At 39.2% G+C, this 23,264-nt stretch overlaps 1 protein-coding gene across 18 annotated transcripts in view; it reads left to right on the top strand.

Moving 5' to 3' along the window:
- The window catches only part of NRXN3 (neurexin 3), a gene marked incomplete at both ends in the record, with an annotated part of 1,617,361 nt that overhangs the window by 1,413,980 nt on the left and 180,117 nt on the right, over positions 1-23,264 (top strand). For all 18 annotated transcript variants that reach the window (XM_080707448.1, XM_080707461.1, XM_080707458.1 and 15 more), the window contains one exon: positions 6,118-6,289. In XM_080707448.1, the coding sequence (XP_080563574.1) occupies positions 6,118-6,289 (172 nt within the window). The remainder of the gene's footprint in view (positions 1-6,117; positions 6,290-23,264) is intronic.

Below are 23,264 nucleotides of genomic sequence, written 5' to 3' on the forward strand. Positions count from 1 at the left end.
AGGGACATCCCACTCCCGAGGTATACCTCCAGCTCTATTTTATTCTTTATTTTGAAACAGGGTCTTGCTAAGTTGCTGAGGATCTGGCTAAGTTGCCTAGACTAGCCTTGAACCTGAAATCTTCCTGACTCAACTTCCCAAGTACTGGGATTATAGGTGTGTGCTAACACGTCTGGCTAGATCAAACTTTTGTAAAATTCAGAGTTAACATTTTCCTCCCTGACCTTCCTGCCATGGCCACACTGAATTTCTCAAAGAAAAAGGGAATCTAAACCATTTCTAAATGTGATGGCTGGTGCCTTGACAATTGGGTGGTTCATGAAGGACTTTTTCTCTGTCTTAGACTTCTTGAGGGAGAGACATGATTTTTAAGACTTCTTGAATCTCTTAATAGTGTATAGCTTTCACACTTCAAATGTATACTCAGTGCTTATTAACTGGTAGTTGTTTCAGGTGTAGAGTAAGGAGCCTGAAACACTAAAATAATAAAATATGGATCTTAATTGAAAGACATTTAATAGGCAAAAAGTGCCCAAACTGTTCTACAAAATGCAGAGCATTTTATCTCAAAGATATTCAGTGAATTTCTCCCCTAACCAAAATTGTCTGTTAAATCAATTGAGTTATACATCATTCCTTTGAATTTTGCAGATTGTATTTATGAAGCAAAATGAGAGCATGTATTTGCTCTAAAATTTATTGAAAAAAATCCAAACATATTACCAGCTATCTATTTTATCCTGTACTCTTCAAATCTTGTTTAGATTCTTGTGGTTAAGAAAAAAATAAGCCAAGCATGGTGGCACATACACAGGAGGATTACAGGTTCTTGTCCAGTCTCAGCTACTTAGAGATGCTCTCCACAACTTAGTGAGACCCTGTTTTAAAATCAAAAATCAAAAGTAGGACTAGAGGTATAACTTGCAAATAGAATGCCTCTGGGTTCAATCCCTGGTACCACACACAAAAAAACCATAACCATGCCTTCTAATTAAATTTTTATTTACTTATCATTAATTTAACAAATATTTACTGAGCACCTATTAGGATCTCTACATTTAAAGATCTATAAACAGCATAGATAGGATAGACAGGTCAGGCAAACATAAAGTATATGTTATATAATATATATATATATATATATATATATATATATATATATATATATATATATATTGTTATACAGATGTGGTCATATATTACATAATGACATTTTAGTGGTGGTTCTTTAATTTTATATCACTAGTGACTGTATAACCAGACTGGATGAAACAGGGACACTGTGATGTATGTGCTCTGAGTAAATCACCTAAGGACATACTTCTCAGAACACACACCTGATAAGTGACCTATAAATGTAAACAAATTGCAACATATATGTGACAGAAACATAACCCAGTGGAAAATCCACGTTTTAGAGTTGGGCAGATCTGAGTTCTTATCTTAAGTCTTTTAGCATGTGAATTCCCTAGCGGGCGATTGTGAGAATTTGAATAGAATTGTTAGTATCTTCTGGAGCATCTGAGTAACCTAGGTTATGCCTCAGCATTCCTAGTGGCATGAAGCAACTAGGATTTGTTTCTTATTCATCTTCTATGTCTACTGCAAGGCAGTTTGTTGCCATTCTCACTCCAAAACCCAGACTGACAGACCAGCCACTCCCAGGAATTTGATGGGCACGGTGATCCCAAGCAGTGAGAGAACTCTCTTGGGTCTCACAGTAGCAATTAAAGGAGTGGTTCAAAACGACACTCAATTTATTAGTCCTCTCATCTTTTGGCCCTATCCATCCCAAGGGAAGCCAGGTCTCTTTTATTACAGGCTCATAGTGGGGAGAACTAAAAAAGTATGACACAAGATATCACTGATGACTTTCTGAAGCAGGAAGCCCACTGTGAAATGGGTATGGAAGCCTCACAGAAGCTAGGCCATGGGAGGCATTATTTCCAGGTGGATTTTCTGATATTATTGTCTGGCATGGAACTAACAAATCTTTGGGAGGCCAGGCAGCGCTGATACTGAGAGCTGCGTCCACTGCACAGCTCCCTGGCACACATTTGAAAGTCTCAGTTCTGTTTCTGTCAGCTGAAATTTTCTGAAATAGCAGATGGTACATTCCGCCTTCCCTGGCAGCCCTCTGGACTAAATGAAGAGGCAGCCTTTGGGGAGATTTTTATTCCTTAAGGGTTTTCTTGCTCCCTCCCCCCTGTCTTTTTGCCCCTGAAATCTGACCCTGCTGTGGGTGGCACCTCTCAGGTCACCTCAGCAGCAAGCCACTAATGTGGCTGACTAAGGATCCGAAAGCTGGAGCTGGACTAATTGGAGAAGCCAGGTGGGCTCATAAATAGTCATTATAGATGAGGAACGACTTGCTGGCGAGTTGGAGACAGCTGTTTTCTGTACTGTTCCATTTCTTCCCTGAATACACATGAGGATCCTTTGGTAATGTCTTCTGATTTACCACTTGTCTTTGTTTTTAATATCAAGGAAGAACATAGATTGAAGTGATCGTGTTGGTAGCAACTTCAGTGGTGATGGGTGTGGAGTTATTAAAATTTGCAGTCACGCTGTTTTTACAGCTACACTGTGCTTGTCTTACAGAGGCTTATAAAAGGCGCTGAAGAATGTGGAAGGGTAGCAAATACCGAGTGGTGACAGGCTATCAACCCAGCAAAAATGCCTTTTATGATCTGTTTAATAGCCGAAATTTACATTTATTTTCACTATATATCTCAGTGACAGTGTCCGCCAAACCAACCAGTCCTTAGCTCTTGCCACTAGCTCAATTAACTAATGAGAGGAAAGAAGACTGACGTTTATTGAGGTCCAGAAGTGTGCAGGGCCACTGCAGGTGCTCAACCTCACAACAGGCTTCTGATGTAGCAATTTGCTTCTCCCTCCCTCCAGCATCCTTTTAAAGAAGAGAAATCAGAAAGTAAACAACCTTTCCAAGGTCATACAGATTTAAAAACCAGAGGTGTTATTTGTACCATGCTTTGCTCAAACCTACATTTATCCTATTGGACTAATTGACTTTTCCAATAATCGCATATCATTATTTATGATCTAATGACTGGATGACCCCTTCTTCTGATCTCATTCATCTCTTATATGTGTATGTTTTTTTATTTATAAAGTCCTGTCATGGTTAGCCTGCTAGTCATATGATTTCATGCTTACAATAACACTTAGACATATGTAAACCCAGTTTCTTGTTCCTCTACTATATGATCACAAAATAGATTCAGAACAGTTAAGTAATTTGCCCAAGGTCAGTCAGGGCAGACTCCAAAGCTAACCTTTTTTATCCCTCACATCTGCTCTTCGTAGACACCATGAGCCAGCAGAGTTTATTTTCATGGCAGCAGACCATGATAGATTCAAGCCTGGGCAACTATGAGTATTTGCCACAAGGCTTCCATGACTTATAATGAACTGAAACAAAACCATTAGCCACAGATTATAATGCCTGTGGTCCCATGACAAATGACAAGGAGGTTGCAATAATGAAATCTTATTACTGAAAATAAAGAGACCACATCTGAGGTCTGGTACTGCCACATTTACCACTGTGGGAAGCAGAATGAAACATCTGGGTAAGGGGCCTGCACTGAATCTGGCAGTATGCTCACAGGATTAAGAAGATCTCTCCAAAACAGTGATTTCAATGGCAAATGTGTGGCACCTAAGATAAAGACCAAATATTTACTCTGGCAGAGATTAAATCTTTTCTTTTCCTGATTCTATTATGGAGCTTTCAGAAAATCTGCCCAAGAATATATCTTGCTGATCAGCCAATTCACTGAGCCAGAACTGTACTTTGCCACTACTGTCTCTGGGAAGCTGCAGAACACTGCTTTAAAGGTCTCCTCTCTCCCCTTAAAACTGTTCCCCATCCATGATTAATTAGTGACTCAGAGGTGAATTGAATCACCAGCAGCCCTTTCCATGCAGCCAGGATTTATGTAGTAGCTTCTCATTGAAAATCTGTGGTACAATAAACACCCCGCATTTGTGGGGTGGGCAGAGAAGCAATGGTGTCTGCAGTCGTGGTTTATTATCTCCTCCAGTCCTTTCATTCTGCAAAGCAGGTTATGACTCAGGTTATTATAGCCTCAGTTATTTAGGTATGAAAGTACACACACACACACACACACACACACACACACACACACACACACATCTTTAGAAAAGAATAATGATTCTCTGAGCAGAAAAGCGTCATTCCTGAATTCTTTGAGAATCAAGGAGAAAGTATAAAATGAATCATAACACTGTTAATTATGGGCAAGAAAGGTATGAAAGAGAACCCCTAATCAAATTCATTTATCCATGTATCATTTTTAATACTAGCTACTTTGCTTAGTATGGAAATGTAGAGATAAAACAAAACTGAGAACACAATGGTCACAATGAACAAAGATATAAGAAATAATTCATTTGCTTAATTAAATATGTGGATCACGTTTTTTGCTGGGAATGGAAGATATGAAATGCAGTAATAAGTTTATGTTGCATAACATGATTTACAAATGATATCTACCCTGTACCATTGCATCCCCAAATACTGATAACATTCTTTGTTGAAATGTCTATATTGCTCCCTTAAGAGCATCAAGACTCTTAAGTGCTTGTCCATTTTTCATTAGGTATGAGATGTATTTACATTCTAAAGGATAGATGGCAAGGTGAGGAAAGCCTGTTCTTTGGGAAAATAAGGGAAGTGCACCAAACTATATGGAAACCAGTGTCTAACCCACAAGAAGTCTTTAATTGTGGATTTTAAGTACAGTCAGTGCTTAATAAATATTGTACTTATGTACTGAATGAATGAATTACCAAATCTAGGATTTGGTGAAACCTTTCCCAGAATTTGGTTTATATGGCTTCTGTATTTCTTTAGCTGCATCTTTTTCTGCTCCTTTCTTCTTTCTCCTTGTTTTATCCTCCTACTTCTTGAATAAGCAAAGAGAGTACAATGAAAACTAGTGATTAAATTCTGTGACTCGGTCTTGTAGAATGTTAGATTTGTAATTGAATTTATTATCATTGAGTGTCTAACCCATCACCAATAAATCAGACAACTAGAGAAACAGAGGGAGATGTGTCCCTGCTCTCTCTGCCTGTCCCTTATGCTTTGCAATGCTGTGATGTCATTCTAAGAGACTGAGTAAAGCTGAATATATACAATCAATGAGGTCCCTTTCATTTTGTTTCACAATATTCATATTCATCGTGAATATTAATTCCCACTCTGAGTCATGACTGATTATTAGAGGAAAAGAATGAGAGTTTTAATAGCATTGTTATTTATGATTCAGGGTTCCCCAGGAGGTGGATGATCTCATCCCCATAGTCATTTTCATTGCTGTAATGTTATTCCTCTCAAATTTATTGCAATTTCCCCTCTCACAAGTCTTTTGCATCCATGTACATCCTTTCCTGCCATAAAACATAAGCTACACCATTGACTATTTTCTTTCTCTGGGAATCTCTTAGGATTCTAAGGAGTAGGGGAGGGTGATAACTAGTCCATCTGAAACCTAAACTGTTTAACTGTCCTTTACTTAAAATACCTATTTTCATGATTTGCTTGTGCAGAAGTATCATCAGTGTGTGGTGTATCATGCCAGTTCCTCTGTTATAGATTCCTAATCATTATGTACCCCTCCCATTGGTCTCAATATTCCAGAAATATGTAGGCTGGCTCATATTACCCTTTTCATTCAAATTTTAGTGGTGAGATGATATAAAGCCCACTGTCTTACTAGTCTTTAAAAATAAAACAGACCTAATTCATCTCACAGAAGTGAACTTTGCAAAGTCCCTTCTTCATTGTTAAGTGTTTCTGTCCCTCCCTCCTTGATATCCATCAAGGGCAATTGAATGATGTAACCTGTACAGTGCAGCCTGTGAGAGCAATTTGCGTGGCTTTATACCATTGGTTTTATGTCCAGGATAAAAGCCCATGGAGAAATATAGGATACTATTATTAACTTCACACTCGCAGCTCCCTTTGGGCACCTACAAGTTTATTGCTAGTTGGTGAATCAACTTTAAAGGGGTAAATGTGGTGATCAGTGGTAACTATGCCTTTTTTTTTTTTTTTTTTTACAGGAACAAGGGAAAATTGGAGTTGTCTTCAATATTGGCACAGTTGACATCTCCATCAAAGAGGAGAGGACCCCCGTCAACGATGGCAAATACCATGTGGTGCGCTTCACCAGGAACGGTGGCAACGCCACGCTCCAGGTGGACAACTGGCCGGTGAACGAGCATTATCCTACAGGTACATGGTTCACTCTTAATGGCCCCACTGTCTTTCACTCTCCCATTCTCCTTTCTTAGTAGGCATTTTTCTCATGACTGTCACCAAATCATAAAACACTGAGCGAAGCACAGGTTCAGGCTGTTTACAGGAGAAGAGCTGTAGTGTCTTGAGGACTTGGTCAGGGTAGGAGGCTTCTGGAGACTTGCTAACCATGCACTGCACTTTTTTTTCCCCTCTATCCTTTGACTAATACTGCCCGACTGGTTCATACCAAAGACATTTCCTATAGATTTTCTGGCACACTAGAAATACTGAACGACTGAGGGAAGGGACCCCATCTGTGTTGTGAGCCATTGCCCATAGTTATGAGAAAATCGATTCAAGATCTGGACTGTGTGGTGTGCTGTACTGAGGTGTAACTGAAGGTGTAGGTGGCCAGAGGTGGCAGAGAGATTGGAAAAGGTTTCCTAAACTTGGGTCAGAGGAACAATGGGAGAGAAACCAAGGGTGGAATTTTCACCATTTGGCTGACTTGACCAGTTGTTTCTTTCTCTCTTGTTCTGAGCCTGCCTCGGTTTTCAGAGATTGGTCCTAGTTATCATTTTAGCAGGGAATATGCTGGGATAGACAAGAGCGGGGTTAATCATGCATTTATAATTTACAGTCAAGGAGCATCCAGCAACACACTCCCAATGCCAGATGGCCAAATCAAGGGCAGTGGGAGGAAAGGTTGCCTTCTTTAAAAGGGACCATTTGAATAATCCCTTAGCTTTTCCTCTCATTTTTTATTTCTCCCAGGAAAAAAAAGTCCTAAACCCGGGTTGTCAAAGTGCCAGGAAGGGAAGCACAACATTTAGCAAGGGGCTCTTACTTTATAATTGCATTGCCACCTCATAAGCAAGTGCAAGAAAAGAGCTAAGAACACTGCACTTTTTTAGCTGAGCATGGTGCACATACCTGTTAATGCCATTACTTGGAAGACTGACACAGGGGGATCACAGGTTCAAGACCAGCCTCAACAACTTGTCAAAACCCTGTTTCAGAATAAAAAATAAAAGAGGTCTAGAGGTGTAGCTCAGAGGCAGAGTGTCCCTGGGTTTAGCCTCTAGTACAAAAAATAAAATTGTACTTTTCACCAATATTGACATTATGTATGGCTCTCTATCCTATACTTCCAAATTCCCTACACTTTCTTCACTTGAAAACTATGATTGTGTTTTTGTGCCTAAATCAGCCACAGTTTTCCTTAAAAGCTGATCAGAAGTATCTGTGCTATTGGGTTGTTCCCTAATATCCAGTCTCCCTGTATCTAGTTTAAGAATGATGAGAACAAGGCCCCCAAAGGACTGAAGCAAAATGCCCCATCCATCTATTTATCTGTCATCTCATTTTCCCAAATATAACCAGCTCAGCCGTTGCTGGGGGCCTGTTAGCTTTTCTTAGACCAAGGCACAAAAATGACCTCATGAGGTTATCTTTGAGCATTTGAAGCAAGCCGGAGGTGTTAGCAGTTACTATGAATTCTTATCCTGGTCCAAATTCACTAGACGCTAATAGACTTGATTTTTAAATTCTTCTTGCTTAAACCCTTGGGAAATGTGGGTGGGGGGAGGTGAGAGGAACCAAAATAGCCTGAGATCTTAAAAGCTGTTCATTTGCTCATAGGAAAAATCAATCTCTCTCTCTCTCTCTCCATGCACATTATCATTGGCCCTAAAATTGCTGCTGGAGGGTTTGTTGTGTTTCCATTAGGAAATTCAAAGATTTCTAAATTGATGTTAACCATTTGCCCTGAGCCAATAGAGAATCTGCGAGTTTGCTGCCAGCAATGCAAAGGCGTTTTAATGGCCATTTTAAAGCCACTGATATGTAAGAAAACCAGTGACCCTTGCTGAGCACTGATCTCTTTGTGTCTTTAGTTCTAAATTATGGGTTGCTTCCTACGTGTTTTCAAAACAGAATAAACCTTTCTTTAATGGCATTGCTTTTCCCTGAAAACTATCATTATCATTGGTAACTGTTATTTAGTAATAATATATGTTATTATTATAGGACAGGGGATAGTCCGGCAGTTATAAGTATGGGCCTTGGAGTCAACTGACATGCTGAGAACTTGGTTCCATCAGATGTGTGTCTAAGGCAGTTGTATTAAGAGACCTTGAAATGCCCTAAGCATTGAAATAGCTGGTGCCTCTTCCCACATGGAATTCAAAATACAACAGCATTAAGCCATAAAATAAGTGTAAGAATCTCTAAAGTTCTGATTTATCTCCTCTGATGCTTACTATGACACTTTGAGAATAGATCAGATCATTTTCTCCAAAATCCTCATTCATTCCTTTTTTTGTTATTGGTCCTCTACATAAGAGCTTATTTGGTCATCTGGTTCTATACTTTACATAGGTTATGGAACCCCCGAGCCTGTGGTTCCCAGCCTACAAAATGGGAAGACAGGTATATTGTCCAGAGTTAAAGTGAAGATTAAATGAGATGAACCAATGTCTAACCTCAACATACGCTGGGCAATTAAGTCCCTACTCAATAGACATTAGCTGTGAAGGTTTCCAAACATGTAGATGTCATTTTAAATTATGATACATTTGCTTTTACAGATTATTTCATATGGTCTATAAGTTGAAGGAGGTGAATACTTTTATTTTCCACTTCAAAATAGAGGCCCAGGAAGATATTATCCTTTTCCTAAGGTCACATAGTAAGTGAGAGACAGATTTCAGACCAGATTCTTTTCCTAATTGGCCACAATTTCCGCTATTGCTCCCATCACAAATGAGGGATGATTTGAAAAAATGTGTAGCTAGAAAAAGCACATTTCTTTCTGTGACATCTTAGATTCATTTCTTTCTTTTCGGATGTGTCAGGTTTCAAAGGTCAGTTCCAGTGACCACACAAAGGTGATGGTTGAGAGATGTAGAATATAAAATTAATGTTGAAGAAAGTGAGCAGGTGTGATGGCACACGCCTATAATCTCAGGTCTTGAGGGGCTAAGACAGGAGGATTGCAGGTGTGAGGCCAGACTCAGCAACCTAGCAAGACCTTTTACAAAACAAAAGTAAAATAGTGCTGGAAATGTAGCTCCAGGGTAGAGTTCCTCTGGGTTCAATCCTCTGGGTTCAAACTTTTTAATATTATTATTACTTTTTATTTTTTGTTATAGAGTCTCACTAATTTTCTAAGAGTTTTGTAAAATTGCTGAGGCTGGTTTTGAATCTCCAATCTTCCTGTCTCAGCCTCCAAAGTACTAGGATTACAGGCATATACCACCACACCTGGCTGAATCTACCTTTTTACCAGGAATTTGCTTTTAGTGATGGCAGTTTACTGTCAATATTAGAAGCCATAAAGAGAAGTTCTAATTTTGGTCAATAGTACCAAAAACAAAACAAGAAAGAAAAATTCTTTTGTTTTAGCACCAATGAGTTCAGGTTGTTGATCTTGCAATAGGAGGTGCTCCCACGAGGCAGTTGTGAACACTGCATTTTTAAACGAGCTATGAGTTTTCTTTGTTGTCGAGCTTGAAAAATGGTCATGATCTGCTAGATTGAGGGCAGAATTTAAGTTTTATGTTCCATTCTGCCAAGATTTCCTGAGAGTGCCTCACTTTCTGGATCTCAGATACCTTATTTTCTGTGATGTTGCTTTCTTATGAGATGGAAAGGGTCTATTTAACTAAACCTCAAGCACCATTAGAGCAACCTGTAAAAGTTTAATTTATTTACTTTAAATGATGAGACCAAAACTGCCTCTACATCTGAGCATCAAAGTACAAAGACAGCTCAACAGCTCTGATAGACAATCTTGACAGGATTTTTGCATAAATGATGTATCTTCTTTTGTAGTGTGTGTGGTACAAGGGGGGCTGAACCTAGAAGCATTCTACCCCTGAGATATAATTCTCAAACTTTTTAATATTATTATTACTTTTTATTTTTTGTTACAGAGTCTCACTAATTTTCTAAGAGTTTTGTAAAATTACTGAGGCTGGTTTTGAACCTCCAATCTTCCTGTCTCAGCCTCCAAAGTACTAGGATTACAGGCATATACCACCACACCTGACTGATTCTACCTTTTTGCCAAGAATTCGCTTTTAGTGATGGTGGTTTACTGTCAATATTAGAAGCCATGAAGAGAAGTTCTTTCTTGCTGCTCATTTACTGCTAGTTTTTGAAAGATAAAGAAATATAGAGTAGCTCTTACAGAACATTCACTTAAGTTCTCTCATCCTGAGAGCATGTTCTCAGGGATTTGTCCCCGCTCACCCGGTCTGAAGGGGTTATCTGTACACCCGGATGAATGGGTCAGCTCTCAAATCTTCTCCTGGGCATTTATAGGATTTTTTGTGGCTCTACTGAAACATCCCACTGTGCAGTACTTAGAACCCAGCTGGGCACAGGGCCTAAGGCATTGGCTTTTTGTGAATCAGTAAGGATCCAAAATGAAAATAGTTCTGTAGCAATTGGAATCTTATATCCCTTAATTCTAAAGAGAGAACTCAAAAGCAACTTCTTCCTTTGAACCTGAAAATAGAAAGGCGAAGGAACAAGAGAGGAAATAAAAGAAGAATCAGCCCAGAGCTATCACCCAGGCACTGACAAATGTTCCTTATAAAGCCTCGGATTGCTGCCTCTATAGAAGGCTGTGGTGAGGAGGGAGGGGAGGTGAAAGGTGAGATGAACATTAGGAATTAAAATTTTTTTAGCCTCAGCTCTAGGCCCCCTAGGAGGTTGAGCTGCCTGGGATTGTTCAAGATCCTCTCTGCTGTGAGTGGGTGGCCGGCTATTCTGCCAGGGCTATCAGAACTCCAAGTGTAATACAGTGTGGTCTTTTCAGGCCAGAGTCATGCTTCTTGGGAAGTGAAGACTGATTCACATCTTCACTGTGTAAGACTTTCAGCTTTCCATCCCAGGGATGCCTAAGAGAGCAGGGTCTTAAATGACTCTTACTTGATAGTGGGCACAACTTGGCTGAAGTGCTCTGGACTGAATTCCTCTTCATCAGTGTATTAGCTTTCTGACACTATAACGGAATACCTGAGGCCACAAACTAATAAAGAGAAAAGGTTGCTTTTGACTCAAAGTTCTAGAGGTGCCAGTCAATATGAGAAACAATTATTTTCTACCTGTGGCAATTAACTTATGAAGAGAAAAAAGTTATATTTTGACTCACATTAGAAGTTCTAATCCGAGATTGAGGGTTTCTATTTACTCTGGGCCTCTGGTGAGAGCATAATGCCTTGGTAGGGGCATATGGCTGAACAAATTGTCACCTTATTAGCCAGGAAGCAGCAGCAGAAGAAGAGATATGGGTCCTAAAGTGCCCTTGGGAGATGCACTCCCAGTGACCTAAGGGCCTCCCGTGACTTCCCATGAGTCCCTGCTTTCTAAAACCTCATGGTGCTGCCCAATAATGCCACCCTAGGTACAAACCTTTAACACAGGTACCTTTTTGAGGTCACTCATTCAAACCAAGGCAGACTCTGAGAAGCCAAAGGACTTGTCCAAGAAAACACCGTTTCAGAGGCAGAGCCAAGATTCCTGTCCTCATCTTCATGCTGCATTGCCTGGAACTCCCAGATACTTTCCTATTTCTGAGCCATTATTTTATTTATAGGGGCACCATTTTTTTCCATTAAAAGTGTTTTCACACAGAAATCCACGCCTGAGGAGTTTAATCAGTAGGATTTCTCCACCTTGACACTCTTGACATTTGGGGCAGTTCCATTCTTGACTGTGGTGTAGAGGAACATGTAGGATGCTGAGCAGTGTCTCTAAGCTTTCCCAATTAGATGCCAGTAGCATGTTTCTACGGATACCACATGCCCTGGGTAGAGGCAAAACCACCCTTCATTGAGAAGCGCTGAATTAAAGAAAATCTCTCAAATACTTTGTTCCAAATATGTACCATTCTTTCAGTTTGTTATTTTTATTATTTTTATTTTTTGGTACTGGAGGTTGAACTCAGAGGCATTTTACCTTCAAGCTACACCCCGAGCCCTATTTTCTTTCTATTCTAAAACAAGGTCTTGCTAGGTTCAGGAGAATCTCACTACTTGCTGAGGCTGTCCTCAAAACCTGCAATCCTCCTGTCTCAGCCTCCCAAGCTCTAAGTTCTAGGATTACAGCTGTATGTCACCATACCCAGCTCTTTCATAGTTTATGCAGTGTGCTTCAAGACAAGAAAGATTTTTTTTTTTTTTCAGTACTGAGGATGGAATCCAGGGACATTGTACCTCTGAGCTACATCCCCACTCCTATTTTTTAGTCCTTTTATTTTTGAAACAGGGTCTCAATGAGTTGCAAAGGGCCTTGTTAAGTAGCGGAGGCTGTCCATGAACCATGATCCTCCAGTCTCTGCCTCTCGAATGCTGTGATTCCAAGTGTGCGCCACCACACCTGGCAGATATTTTTTTTTAATTAAAGATAAAATCTCATACTAGATTACTAAGACTTTGAAGGGTTAAAAACACTTCTATGTACTTGACATGAAACTGAAATTTCTTGGGCCTTAGGTTTTCATTAATTCCTAGCCAGGAGGTTTTCTCTTTCTTTCTTTTTCTTTCTTTCTTTCTTTCTTTCTTTCTTTCTTTCTTTCTTTCTTTCTTTCTTTCTTTCTTTCTTTCTTTCTTTCTTTCTTTTTGCTTTTAGTCTTTGCCTGTGAACATTTGAGGCCTTGCCAGATTTGAAACTTGCATTAGAACAAGCCTATCTTACCTGCTCGTTCACCTATTCAGCACAAGTGTTGCTTTCAGTTCAAGAGGGAGAAAAACACAGATAGCAAAGTTCTACCAGGAGAATAAGAAGTATAAATGCAATTAAGAGGAAGAGCCACAATTCGAACATGGCTTCAGGACTGCTGAGATAGAATGACAACTTGAGAAAGGCTCATCTAATGAATATGTTTGAACATTCCTCGGTACCAAAAATCCATCACAAATAAGTTTCCAAATATTCAGTCGCAAAATGTATCAATGACTCAAACCAATGCATTTGAATATTTGCAAAGTGAAAAAGAAGGCATTCTTTCCAAATTGTCAGAAATGAATTGGGATTCACACACATGCAAGTTTCTATTTTCAAGGGACTTCCCACTGGCTTGCAGTTGGTTTGTGGCTGAAAAATTATTAAAAGATATATGTTAATCAATGGACTCTAACCTGACTGCAAATGAGAGTCCCCTGGAAACTTTAACAAGCTTCTGGGGCTCAGGCTCCAATCTCAGGGCATCCGATTTCAGGGGTCTGGGGTGTGACCCATGGAAGAGTAGCATCAGCATCCCCTGGGAACTGTTAAAAATACAGCCTCTCAGGGTCCACTCATTACTACTGAATCAGAGTCTTCATTTTAACAAGATCCCCAGAGCTACACGTGTACAATAACACCTGGAAACCTTGGTCTAGACATTTGTTTCCAAAGGCTCCTGAAGTAATTCTGTTTGTTTAAGAATCACTGATATTTAGCTAGTTTTCTCTTCTTCTTTTAGACAACTGATGTTCAAAATGGTAGCCACTAACTGCTAGAGCACTTGCAATGTGGCTGGTATAACTGAGACTCTGAATTTGTTTTATTGGTTAAGGATTATGCTCCACACACCAAAGGCTTTAAATACACCTTCTCATTCAATCCTCACTCTACTACTGTGGCAGTATAGGACTATAATATAGAATTTCAGATTTTCCTTTACTTATTTTCCATCATATAAAATCTTTGGAAATAAAACAACAAGCATTTGCCTTCATATACCTTTTGAACTCATATAATGAGTTCGTTGTTATACAGCTACAGAGATAATGTCCCCACCCTATTCATCAGGCTATTGGAAAGGCAGTGGAAGGTAATGTATAAGGTTTGAGTTCTGAAGGCAGACCATCCAGCTGTATCCAGACGCCCCGGCTGTATAGCGAGCTTCCTGCTACCTGACCAAATTCCTATTGTTGAGAAGTTTCTCTGTGCTTCAACTTCCATAGACCCTTGTTGCATATTTTTTCCCATGAAGAAAAAGTGAAGGTTCAGTCTGACATTTAATAAAGCATTTTAAAAAATCACTAAGCCGGGCGTGGTGGCGCACGCTTTTAATTCCCACACTTGGGAGGCAGAGACAGGAGGATCACGCAGGTTCAAAGCCAGCCGTGCGTGCTGGCTTAGGAGACCCTGTTTCCAAATTAAAAAAAAAAAAAAAAAAGTAAAAATAGGTCTGGGAGTGTAGCCTGGAGGTAGAAGGGCTTCCAGGAACCCCAGTACCACCAAAAAAAAAAAAAAAATCACTGACTATAGAGATATGTTTCCTAAATAGAAGTGGCGATGTATGCTTCTTTGAGCTGAGTTTGTGTGCTCTGACAACAGAGCTGTTGAGCAGACCCACGGGCAGACTTGACCTTAAGACACCTATCATTCTACCTGTAAAGTGAGGCTTTGGGTCACTGGTCTACCTCTGGAGGTTCTTTGGATACAGCAGAGGACCAAATGAGTGATAATTGTACTTGTAGCTGCCATATCTGGATTACTTATCACCTGGACACATTTTTGGCCTATCTTCTCTCTTGAGAAGACTTTGGGCCCTGGGGTTTTACTCAGCAAAAAGAAGGATGCAGTGTAGAAAGAGTTTTCATTGTACCTTCTCACCCTTCATGCAGAATCCCACAATAGTAGAAAGGGTTTCCAAAGTGAGGCCTGTGTGCACTGAACGAGTGAGTTGTTCCAGTGGTGTTGAAAATCACGATGATGCCACCCTCATATCTCAGCCAAGTTCACCCGGGTGGCAGTGGCTGCTGTTTGTTGATCATTCATCACTTAGGCCCACTACATAGATGATATCATATTCAGAGATCCTTTAGGTTAATGCTGGCTTTATTCCAATTTTATAGATTTGGAACAAATCAAGTGAGTTTACATTTAAATTGGTTTCAGAAATGCTAATATATAACCCAAGACTTCCCAACTTGAAAGCCAACCATTTTATTCATGCTTTGATCATTCCTTCGATGCTCTTATATATACTGATAAGGTGCATATCCCAAAATTTCTGGCCATAACTCAAGTCTCGGCAATTTAGATTTTATTCCTCTACAGTGAAACCCTAGACATTTTTTAACTTTCAAGTTAAATTTCCAACTCTTGCCAAATTTAGAAGTCAACACTTCCCTGGGAGTCAATAGACATTTGTTTGTGTCCTGTCATTGGTGAGGCCTGTGGGGCTTTAAGAACCTCTTTGCTTTTATTATCTCATAGTACCTTCTAACATTAGATCTAAGCAGACAGGAAGAGCTTTATTAAATGAAACTCTGTTTTACTGTTTAATGATCTTGCTTGGGGGATAAAAAGTGGTGAGAGTGTGCTTAGTAATTTTTTTTCTTTAAATTTTGTTTTATCAGGCAAGCCTCCTTTCTCCTCTGTGAATTCCCAGCCACAAGATAAATAGCCTTGTGTCTTACAAGTTAAATACAATTACTGCTATCAAACCCAGAGCCTTTCTCTCCCTGTAAATGTCCCTTAGAAGCTGATAAGCATTTCAATGCAAACTGTGGAATTCTAGTTAATGCTAAAATTTAAACACAATGACTCAGAAGAAAAAAATAATCTACCTGAAAATATATAAATAGACATACACACACATACACGTATGTATGTAGTTAGAGATGTGTGTATATATAAAATACATATATATATATGTTATATACAATGTTAACATTTATATATGAATAAAATCATCCTATTGAAGAAAAATACTTGGCATAGAGAGAAAATACATGAACATATTGGACATAAGAACCTGCTCCTAAGACATTAAAATAATATATAACTCAAGGTTATTTATAAAGAAATTAAATAACACACACAACGGAGTTTATTATAATAATGAAGATTTATGTCTGATAGTATGCTAGCATAGTAACTAAAGACATTATTTATCCATAATTCATTTGTGAACACGGCAGTGCCTGGGATCCATAGTGTTGTTGAACAAAAGAATAATTTTGCTATAAACTTCTATGAGACTTTATATGATAAACATTATAGACTTGGTCCTGGTTTATGTTCTCATTTGTAGTAGACAATCTTGAGTTTGGATGGGAAGGTAGACTCTTTGAAATCAAAAGCACATGATATTTATTTACCCATAAGTTAAATATCATAAATATTATTGTCTAAGGACTCAGTGAAATCAGTGGTGAAAAATTTGAGGGTTATTTCTAAGCACTATTTAACTAGAAATATAAGGAAAAGATTTCTTAATTTACATCTATAATGGATGCGTCTTATTAAATCATGTCTTTCAAAAAATACTTGCAAGATTAGAAATGCAGTGTAGTCACATTTTCACTCTTAAAATTATACTTATCTGAAATAGTATGACATAAAATATTAATAACATCACAGTCTATTTGAGACATCTGTAATAATACAAATTCTTCCAAATTAGAAAAACTATCAAATATGGCATAATTCTAAAGCTGGGTTGATGAATTATAAATTTTATTTGCCCTACTATCACATAGAAGCCCTAGTCTAATTAGTAAATAAAAATTCTGGACTGCATAACTTGTCTTTGATTTTGAAAATCTACAACAATTTTCCTAGTCATCAAATTTGATTACCCTGTACTTTTTTTTTTTTTCCTCTGCCCAAGACTTGGCTGAATACCGTGGGTCCTAACACCAGTATAAAAGCATACTTTTACTTATAGGAAAAAGTCTTCAAGTTTTATTCTCCCTCATTTAAGTTTTGCACAAGATTTCAGGGTCCCTCTAGCTATTTAAAGTTTGAAAAAAAAAACATTCAGCTTCTTAGATAATGGTAGTACATAAATATCTAATAATACTAATATATATTCACATACAGTATGTCATTTATAATTCTATAAACCAGAGCAGGTAATGAATGGTGCTCTATACTGTAAATAACCCAATCGATTCTAATCATATTGCAGCTCATCTCAAAGAGATAAAGACCTTCTACTCTTCTAAAATCCCTGTCAATACCCCAGCAGGCTGAAGAGAGGGGAAAGGAGGTCGGGAGAGGAAGGAGGGAACGAGTCAAGGACAAAGAGGCACTTTTAATCTTCAGCTCATGGAGTTAGCCTGGATTTGATTGGATTCCTGGTGATATTTACAGTTTGCTGTATGAAATGCATTTCTTTTTCACACGCTATTTTTGCAGCCTTCCAGTCAGTCCCTGATGCTCTGTGTTGGCCTGAATGATGAAGTTTGCCAAATGCCAGTGGTAGACACACGGTGCTGCATATAAAGACTTAGGGATTAGAGATAGGTAGAAAATGGCAATTCCAGAGAAAACAAATGCCAGAGGTTATGTTAAACAATAGAGATGAATGAATAGTGGGCTATGGAAATTTATATTACATTTCCAAACAGCAGAAATTCTGCAAAAGCCTTTTTCCTAACTGCTGTTATCTTTAAAGTAAAAAAGATGTTGCTTTCTCCTCACCTTCTGGGCAGGGTGGGTGTGAGCAGAGTCATCTTGTTCATTATGCATTCATTAATTAACTGCTCCATGTCAAATAACCATGTTTACCTGTGGTCGATGATGGGTATAAGGTAAGAAAGAAAACACAGCTCTGGCCTTTAAAGATCTTCTAGTGTAATAGAAGAGAAATTTGACTACACAAGCAAGGCTGATTTCAATGCCTAAGTTTTATTGAGCAGTAACTAAGTGCCAGGCACCGTACTGAGTTCTTGTATTAACTCTTTACACCAACCCTCAGTTACAGGCCCTATTTTTAATCATCATTTTACAAATGAAAATATAGAGGCTGATAAGATTAGTTAACTCTCCTAGGCCCATTAGCTGGTCAGTGAAGACCTGAAACTCAAGGCTACAAAGTCTTAGGAGGCAAATACACTTGTGTGCACCAAGCTGTCTTGTACTTGCAATTCTACCTAGTAAAAAGAGGTGCTATTATTGGGGTGAGACCCCCAGGACACACATATGTACCTGATAGAGCATGGGGACAAGATAGCAGTGAGCAGGGGATGGCATCAAGGTTGTGACCTGGGTTCTCTGGAACACCACTGCTAAGTTTTGCTCCTCTACCTATAAACACATAAGTATAAAGGGTCACTTGACAAGCTATATCTCTCACCCCGAAGGAACTAATATGCAGGCATTTTTTTTGTTTGTTTAGTTGATTCATTGAGGTTTTTCATTTTTAAAACAAATTTTAATAGCTTTGTTGAGGTAAAGTTGATATGCCAACAACCCTGATATATATAATTATATATTTGAATAATTTTGGTCGTTGGCATATGTTACGGTGCTGGAATTGTTCCAGGGACCCTGTTGGTCTCCTGAAACTGTTCCAGTTACAGTGAGAGAGAGAGAGATGTAACCAAGGGTTCTTGTTCTGAACTAGGTATAGAAAACACTAGCCTGAGCTCTTTTGCTGTAAGCTTAAGCAATTTTTATTATTACAAAGATGGAAAGATAGAACATAGCTTAGAGTAAAGCACTACAATCACAGAGAGAGAGACATAGTGGGATGACTTGAAAAGAAGTCACCCACCAAAGGTTTCTGGATACAGAGTATCTTTATAACAAGCCTTCTGACCTGACTAGATCTGCCCTTTCTGGAGAGCAAGTCTTTTGATGTGGGGATTCCTTCCTGTAGACCTGTCCTTTCTCCAACACAGACCCCAAACCTTTTGTTATGCTCCAAAATGTGTTAGCTGATTATCTATCAGTATCTGGGATCTCTTGAAGGCTCATGGCATTCCCCCACATCCTTGAGGAAGTTGTCTTCTCTTAGAAATGTAAAAGATCCTAGGCTTCTGAGCTTTTTCTGTTCTTTTGCTAACTATCCTTGGCACCTGGAAATCTGCACCCCTTTCCTTGAAGCTTCTAGCTTCCTAATACTGAAGGTACTGAAGGTTTTTTTTTTTTCCCACATACATCTTGAAACCACTTCCTAATACTGGTACAGCATACACCTGTAATACCAATGCCACATTACCACATTGCCACATTGAATAAAAAATATTCATTACACATAATTTTACTTAGTGTAATCTTCCCAGTGGCTCTGAAAGAAAAGCATCTGCCTCTTTTACAGTTGAGTAAACTGAGGCTCAGGGAGAATGAGCTCACTTGCTGTAGTAGCCACTCAAGCACTTGTGAGCTCTACTATTCCATATGGACTTGTTTATTCCCACACCCCGATTCTTCCTATTACTCTGCTTTTCCAACTATCTTCCATGAGCACTGCGGTTTGTATTGTATATAGAGTTCAGACTATTTGGTGACACATATCAATGCACATGCAAATTTAGTATTGTTTCCCCCATTCCAGTGTGGTCAGAACATTCTTTAATCCCACTATTAAACATTTATTGGGAATGTACTTCTGCCCACTGCACAGTTGCCAGCCTGGATGTTAATTCAACTAGATTTGTTTTCATTTTTATCACACTATAGAAATGTGGTTTTCTTAAAGTCCAGTGGTGATATTGAAATAGGGGTTTCTTGAGAGGAAACCCGGCGAGTTCTTGTCTACAGTGAGCAAAGAATGACAACTGCAGACCTCAGGAAGTGGAGTAAAAGGTTTATTGGAAACAGCAGGGAATGGGGGGAGAGTGGCTGAACACTCCAAAGGGGCTGGAACTCTGGGCCCAGCAGCTGCCTTCAGGACAATACTTGAGAGTAGCCCAAGCTGAATAGCCTTCAGGTATAGGCTGCTTTCTTCCAGAGTCCACGTGATCTGCCAGAAGGGAATAGAGAAAAGTGGCCAAACACCCCAAAGGGGTGGTCGGAATGCCGGGGTCCAGTAGCTGCCTTCAGGGTCACTACCCGAGTGTCGCCCAAGCCAGGTGCCTGTCAGTTGCAAACTACTTTCTCCCAGAGTCCACACGATCTTCCAGAAAAAGGTACAGGTCACCCCTAGGGGCCTGGCCAGCCTTGATGTCAAGCAGAGGCCTTCAGGTCACTACTTGAGAGTCGCCTGAGCCACGTGCCCTCAGATGCACTCTGCCTTCTCTCAGGGACAACATGACCTGCGAGAGAGAGAGAGAACAGCTCCCCAAAGGGGGAGGGGGTCCCGAGAGGGAAAGTCCCCAATTTGTCATCAGGTCAGGCCAAGTCCACTTTGGTTAGGGTGTCTTTTGGGATTTCTAGGAAGCAGCTCTCAGGATTTGCATAGGGTAATTGCAAGTCCTTTGAAGGGTCTCATCTCCTTTCATTCAGTAGGAGTGTCCACTTGCTCTGTGCTGGCTCCTGGGTTTGTTGATTAGTAAACAGATGGCTTTATGAAGCTCTGGCCTTCTTATCTCTGAGCCTTTGGAATTTCAGGCATTTGTTGCCCCTCAGGAAACTTAGGAAACTCAGGAAGTTAACTTTTTTCTATGGAGGCCTTTTCCCTATCTGCCTATTTCCTTTCTACCTCCTCAATATCTTCATTACAAATGCCTAAACATGACTGAAAACTGTATATTCCAGAGCAAGAAAGAGAAATGAGAAAATTATAATCTATCCCTAAATAAAGGATTTTATGTGGAATAATATTAACTAAAAGTTGGTAACACTATACTACATTTATTACTAAATACTCATAGCATATGGAAAAAGATTCTATTATTATTCCCATTTTAGTGATAAGCAAAATAAGCCCAGGAGATGTTACACAACATACTTCAGTGCCACATAGTTAGTAGATGACAGAAATAGCCTGGATTTAAATGTAGCCATGAAGAATTTTATTTAGATCAGGATTCTACCAACCTATTCTCTAAAAGACCAAATAGTAAAATTTGTAGACTTTGAAAAACTATAATTATATATATATATATATATATATATATATATTATCTCTTATAGTGTTTTATAAATATTTTATAAATATTAATATGAGTGCTATAAGATTTATAAGTTCTTTATTGAAGTTACTCAACCTTGCTGTTGTGGAGCAGAAACAGTGATAGGCAATACATAAATGAATGGGTGTGATTGAATTCCAATAAAGCTTGAGTCACAAAAACAAGCTGTAATGGGCCAGGTTTGCCTTACTGTTGTAATTGAAGGAAACTCTTATTGGCATCATGGATACTTTGAAGCCTTCAGCTCAATCTTTACTGATCTATCAACCTGATTTTGTGGGTTGTTTTATCTCTGCTTAGAATAAAGGGAGCAAAGTAACCTGTAAGTGGATGAGTTAAGTCCCCAGAGACACTGAGAATAGTACTATTGTGCGGAGTGATGCAGACAGACCCACCTTTGAGTTTAATTCAAGATAAAGAGAGAGGAATACATAAGTGGGACAGGCCATCCTTTTGTCGGTTTTTAAGAGCAAACAATAAACAAACAAGCCAAGCAAATACCACTTTCCTAGCTCAACCCCAAAGACACAAACTCATGTCTGTCTTCATGTATTATTGTGCAGTATCTTGCTTAGCAGCGTAAAATTTGCAGATGGCTATCAGCAAATTATTTCTCTAGTTCTCTTACTCGTAAGCTTCTAACTTTGAGATGTGATGGTTTAAATATACTTCCTTCCCCTCTCTTGAGAGAGGCTGCATGCTTTTCTTGTGAATTCATAGGTTTTTATTAGCTCCTGACTTAGCTGCACCAGCCTATTCTCCATCGCCATTTTTGTAAAGGTGACAGGTGACACCTAGCATTTCTCTTTTCTCCTGTTCACTCCCTGATGTGTCCATCTTCCATGTCCCAGAGAGCTTTGCCTTTCTTTTCTCAATGCTGGCTCTATCTGTCCTGCTGCTAAATCTTCCGGTTGAAGCTTCTGTTCCATTTCTGGCTATTGATCTGCTATTCCAAGGGTGAACTATCCTTAAGTATGGTTCATCCTATATCCTGTCATTGAGTTTTACAGATTTTAGAATATGATTCCTTATTATTAAAGAAATAAGAGCCAGCTTATGAATTTTTATGGATATGTATATGCACAAAGTATGTAAATGTTTAAAATAACATTTAAAAAGTCATTTTGACCTATACCTTTCTATTTCTTCTATCTCTGATAATCAGTTTTATTCTGTTTTTATGAAATTTATTTTTATTTTTAGATTCCACACACATGTAAAACCATGTAGTATTTTCTTTCTATACAACGTTCCAATTATAAAACATAAGTCAGGAGCTGGGCATGGTGGGGCACACATGTAATCCCAGCGCTTGGGAGGCTGAGACAGGAGAATCGCACAGGTTTGAAGCCAGCCTCAGATACTTAGTGAGGCTCTCTGAAACTTAGTGAGACCCTGTTTCCAAATAAAGTATTAAATAGGTCGGGGAGTGTAGCCTAGAGGTAGAAAAGCCCCTGGGTTCCACCCTCAGTACCACAAAAAAATAATAAAAATATGTCAGAAATATTGCAATATAATATTGAAAATATCATATATTTACAATTTGCTAAAAAGGTGGACTTTAATCTTACCACAAAAGGGGTCTGTAAAATTGTAGAAAAAATGCGGGGTGCCCCACTAGCATAGAGACACGCCGAGATCCATAATAAATTACGAGAGGCTTTATTCGTGGGGGGCAACCCCCAGCCCCCGCGTGGCCGCGGGGGCCGGTGGCCGGCGGGAGAATACCTCCCTCCCTCTCCGGGTCCTCTCTGAACTCTCCTCTTCCGGGGCGGGAGGTCCCCGGAATTGCAGGCTCCACCTTCTAGCTTCGGCCCTGCCCCCTGTGGGGTAGGGGGGTGACTCACACCTTACAGATATCTTCAGCCAGGGAGGCTGGCTTCGAAATTTTGGGATACTCCTGTCTCCGCCTCCCAAGTATGGGGATTATAAGTGTGTACTACAACGCCTGGCCCATTAGTCAATTTTTTAAGATAATCAAATATAGTATATGCTTAATAAATGTTAGCCCGCACAAATATACTGATATTATTGTATACTTCTGACTAGGCATAACCACAATATGCACCAAGATAAAGGGCATCTTTATGTGATTTGATTGTAAATATGATTATTTTTATAGCAATAGGAAGATACCAAATATTTTGGTATCAATAACA

Source organism: Muscardinus avellanarius (genome assembly GCF_963383645.1).
Source record: "Muscardinus avellanarius genome assembly, chromosome: 12".
Lineage (NCBI taxonomy): Eukaryota > Metazoa > Chordata > Mammalia > Rodentia > Gliridae > Muscardinus > Muscardinus avellanarius.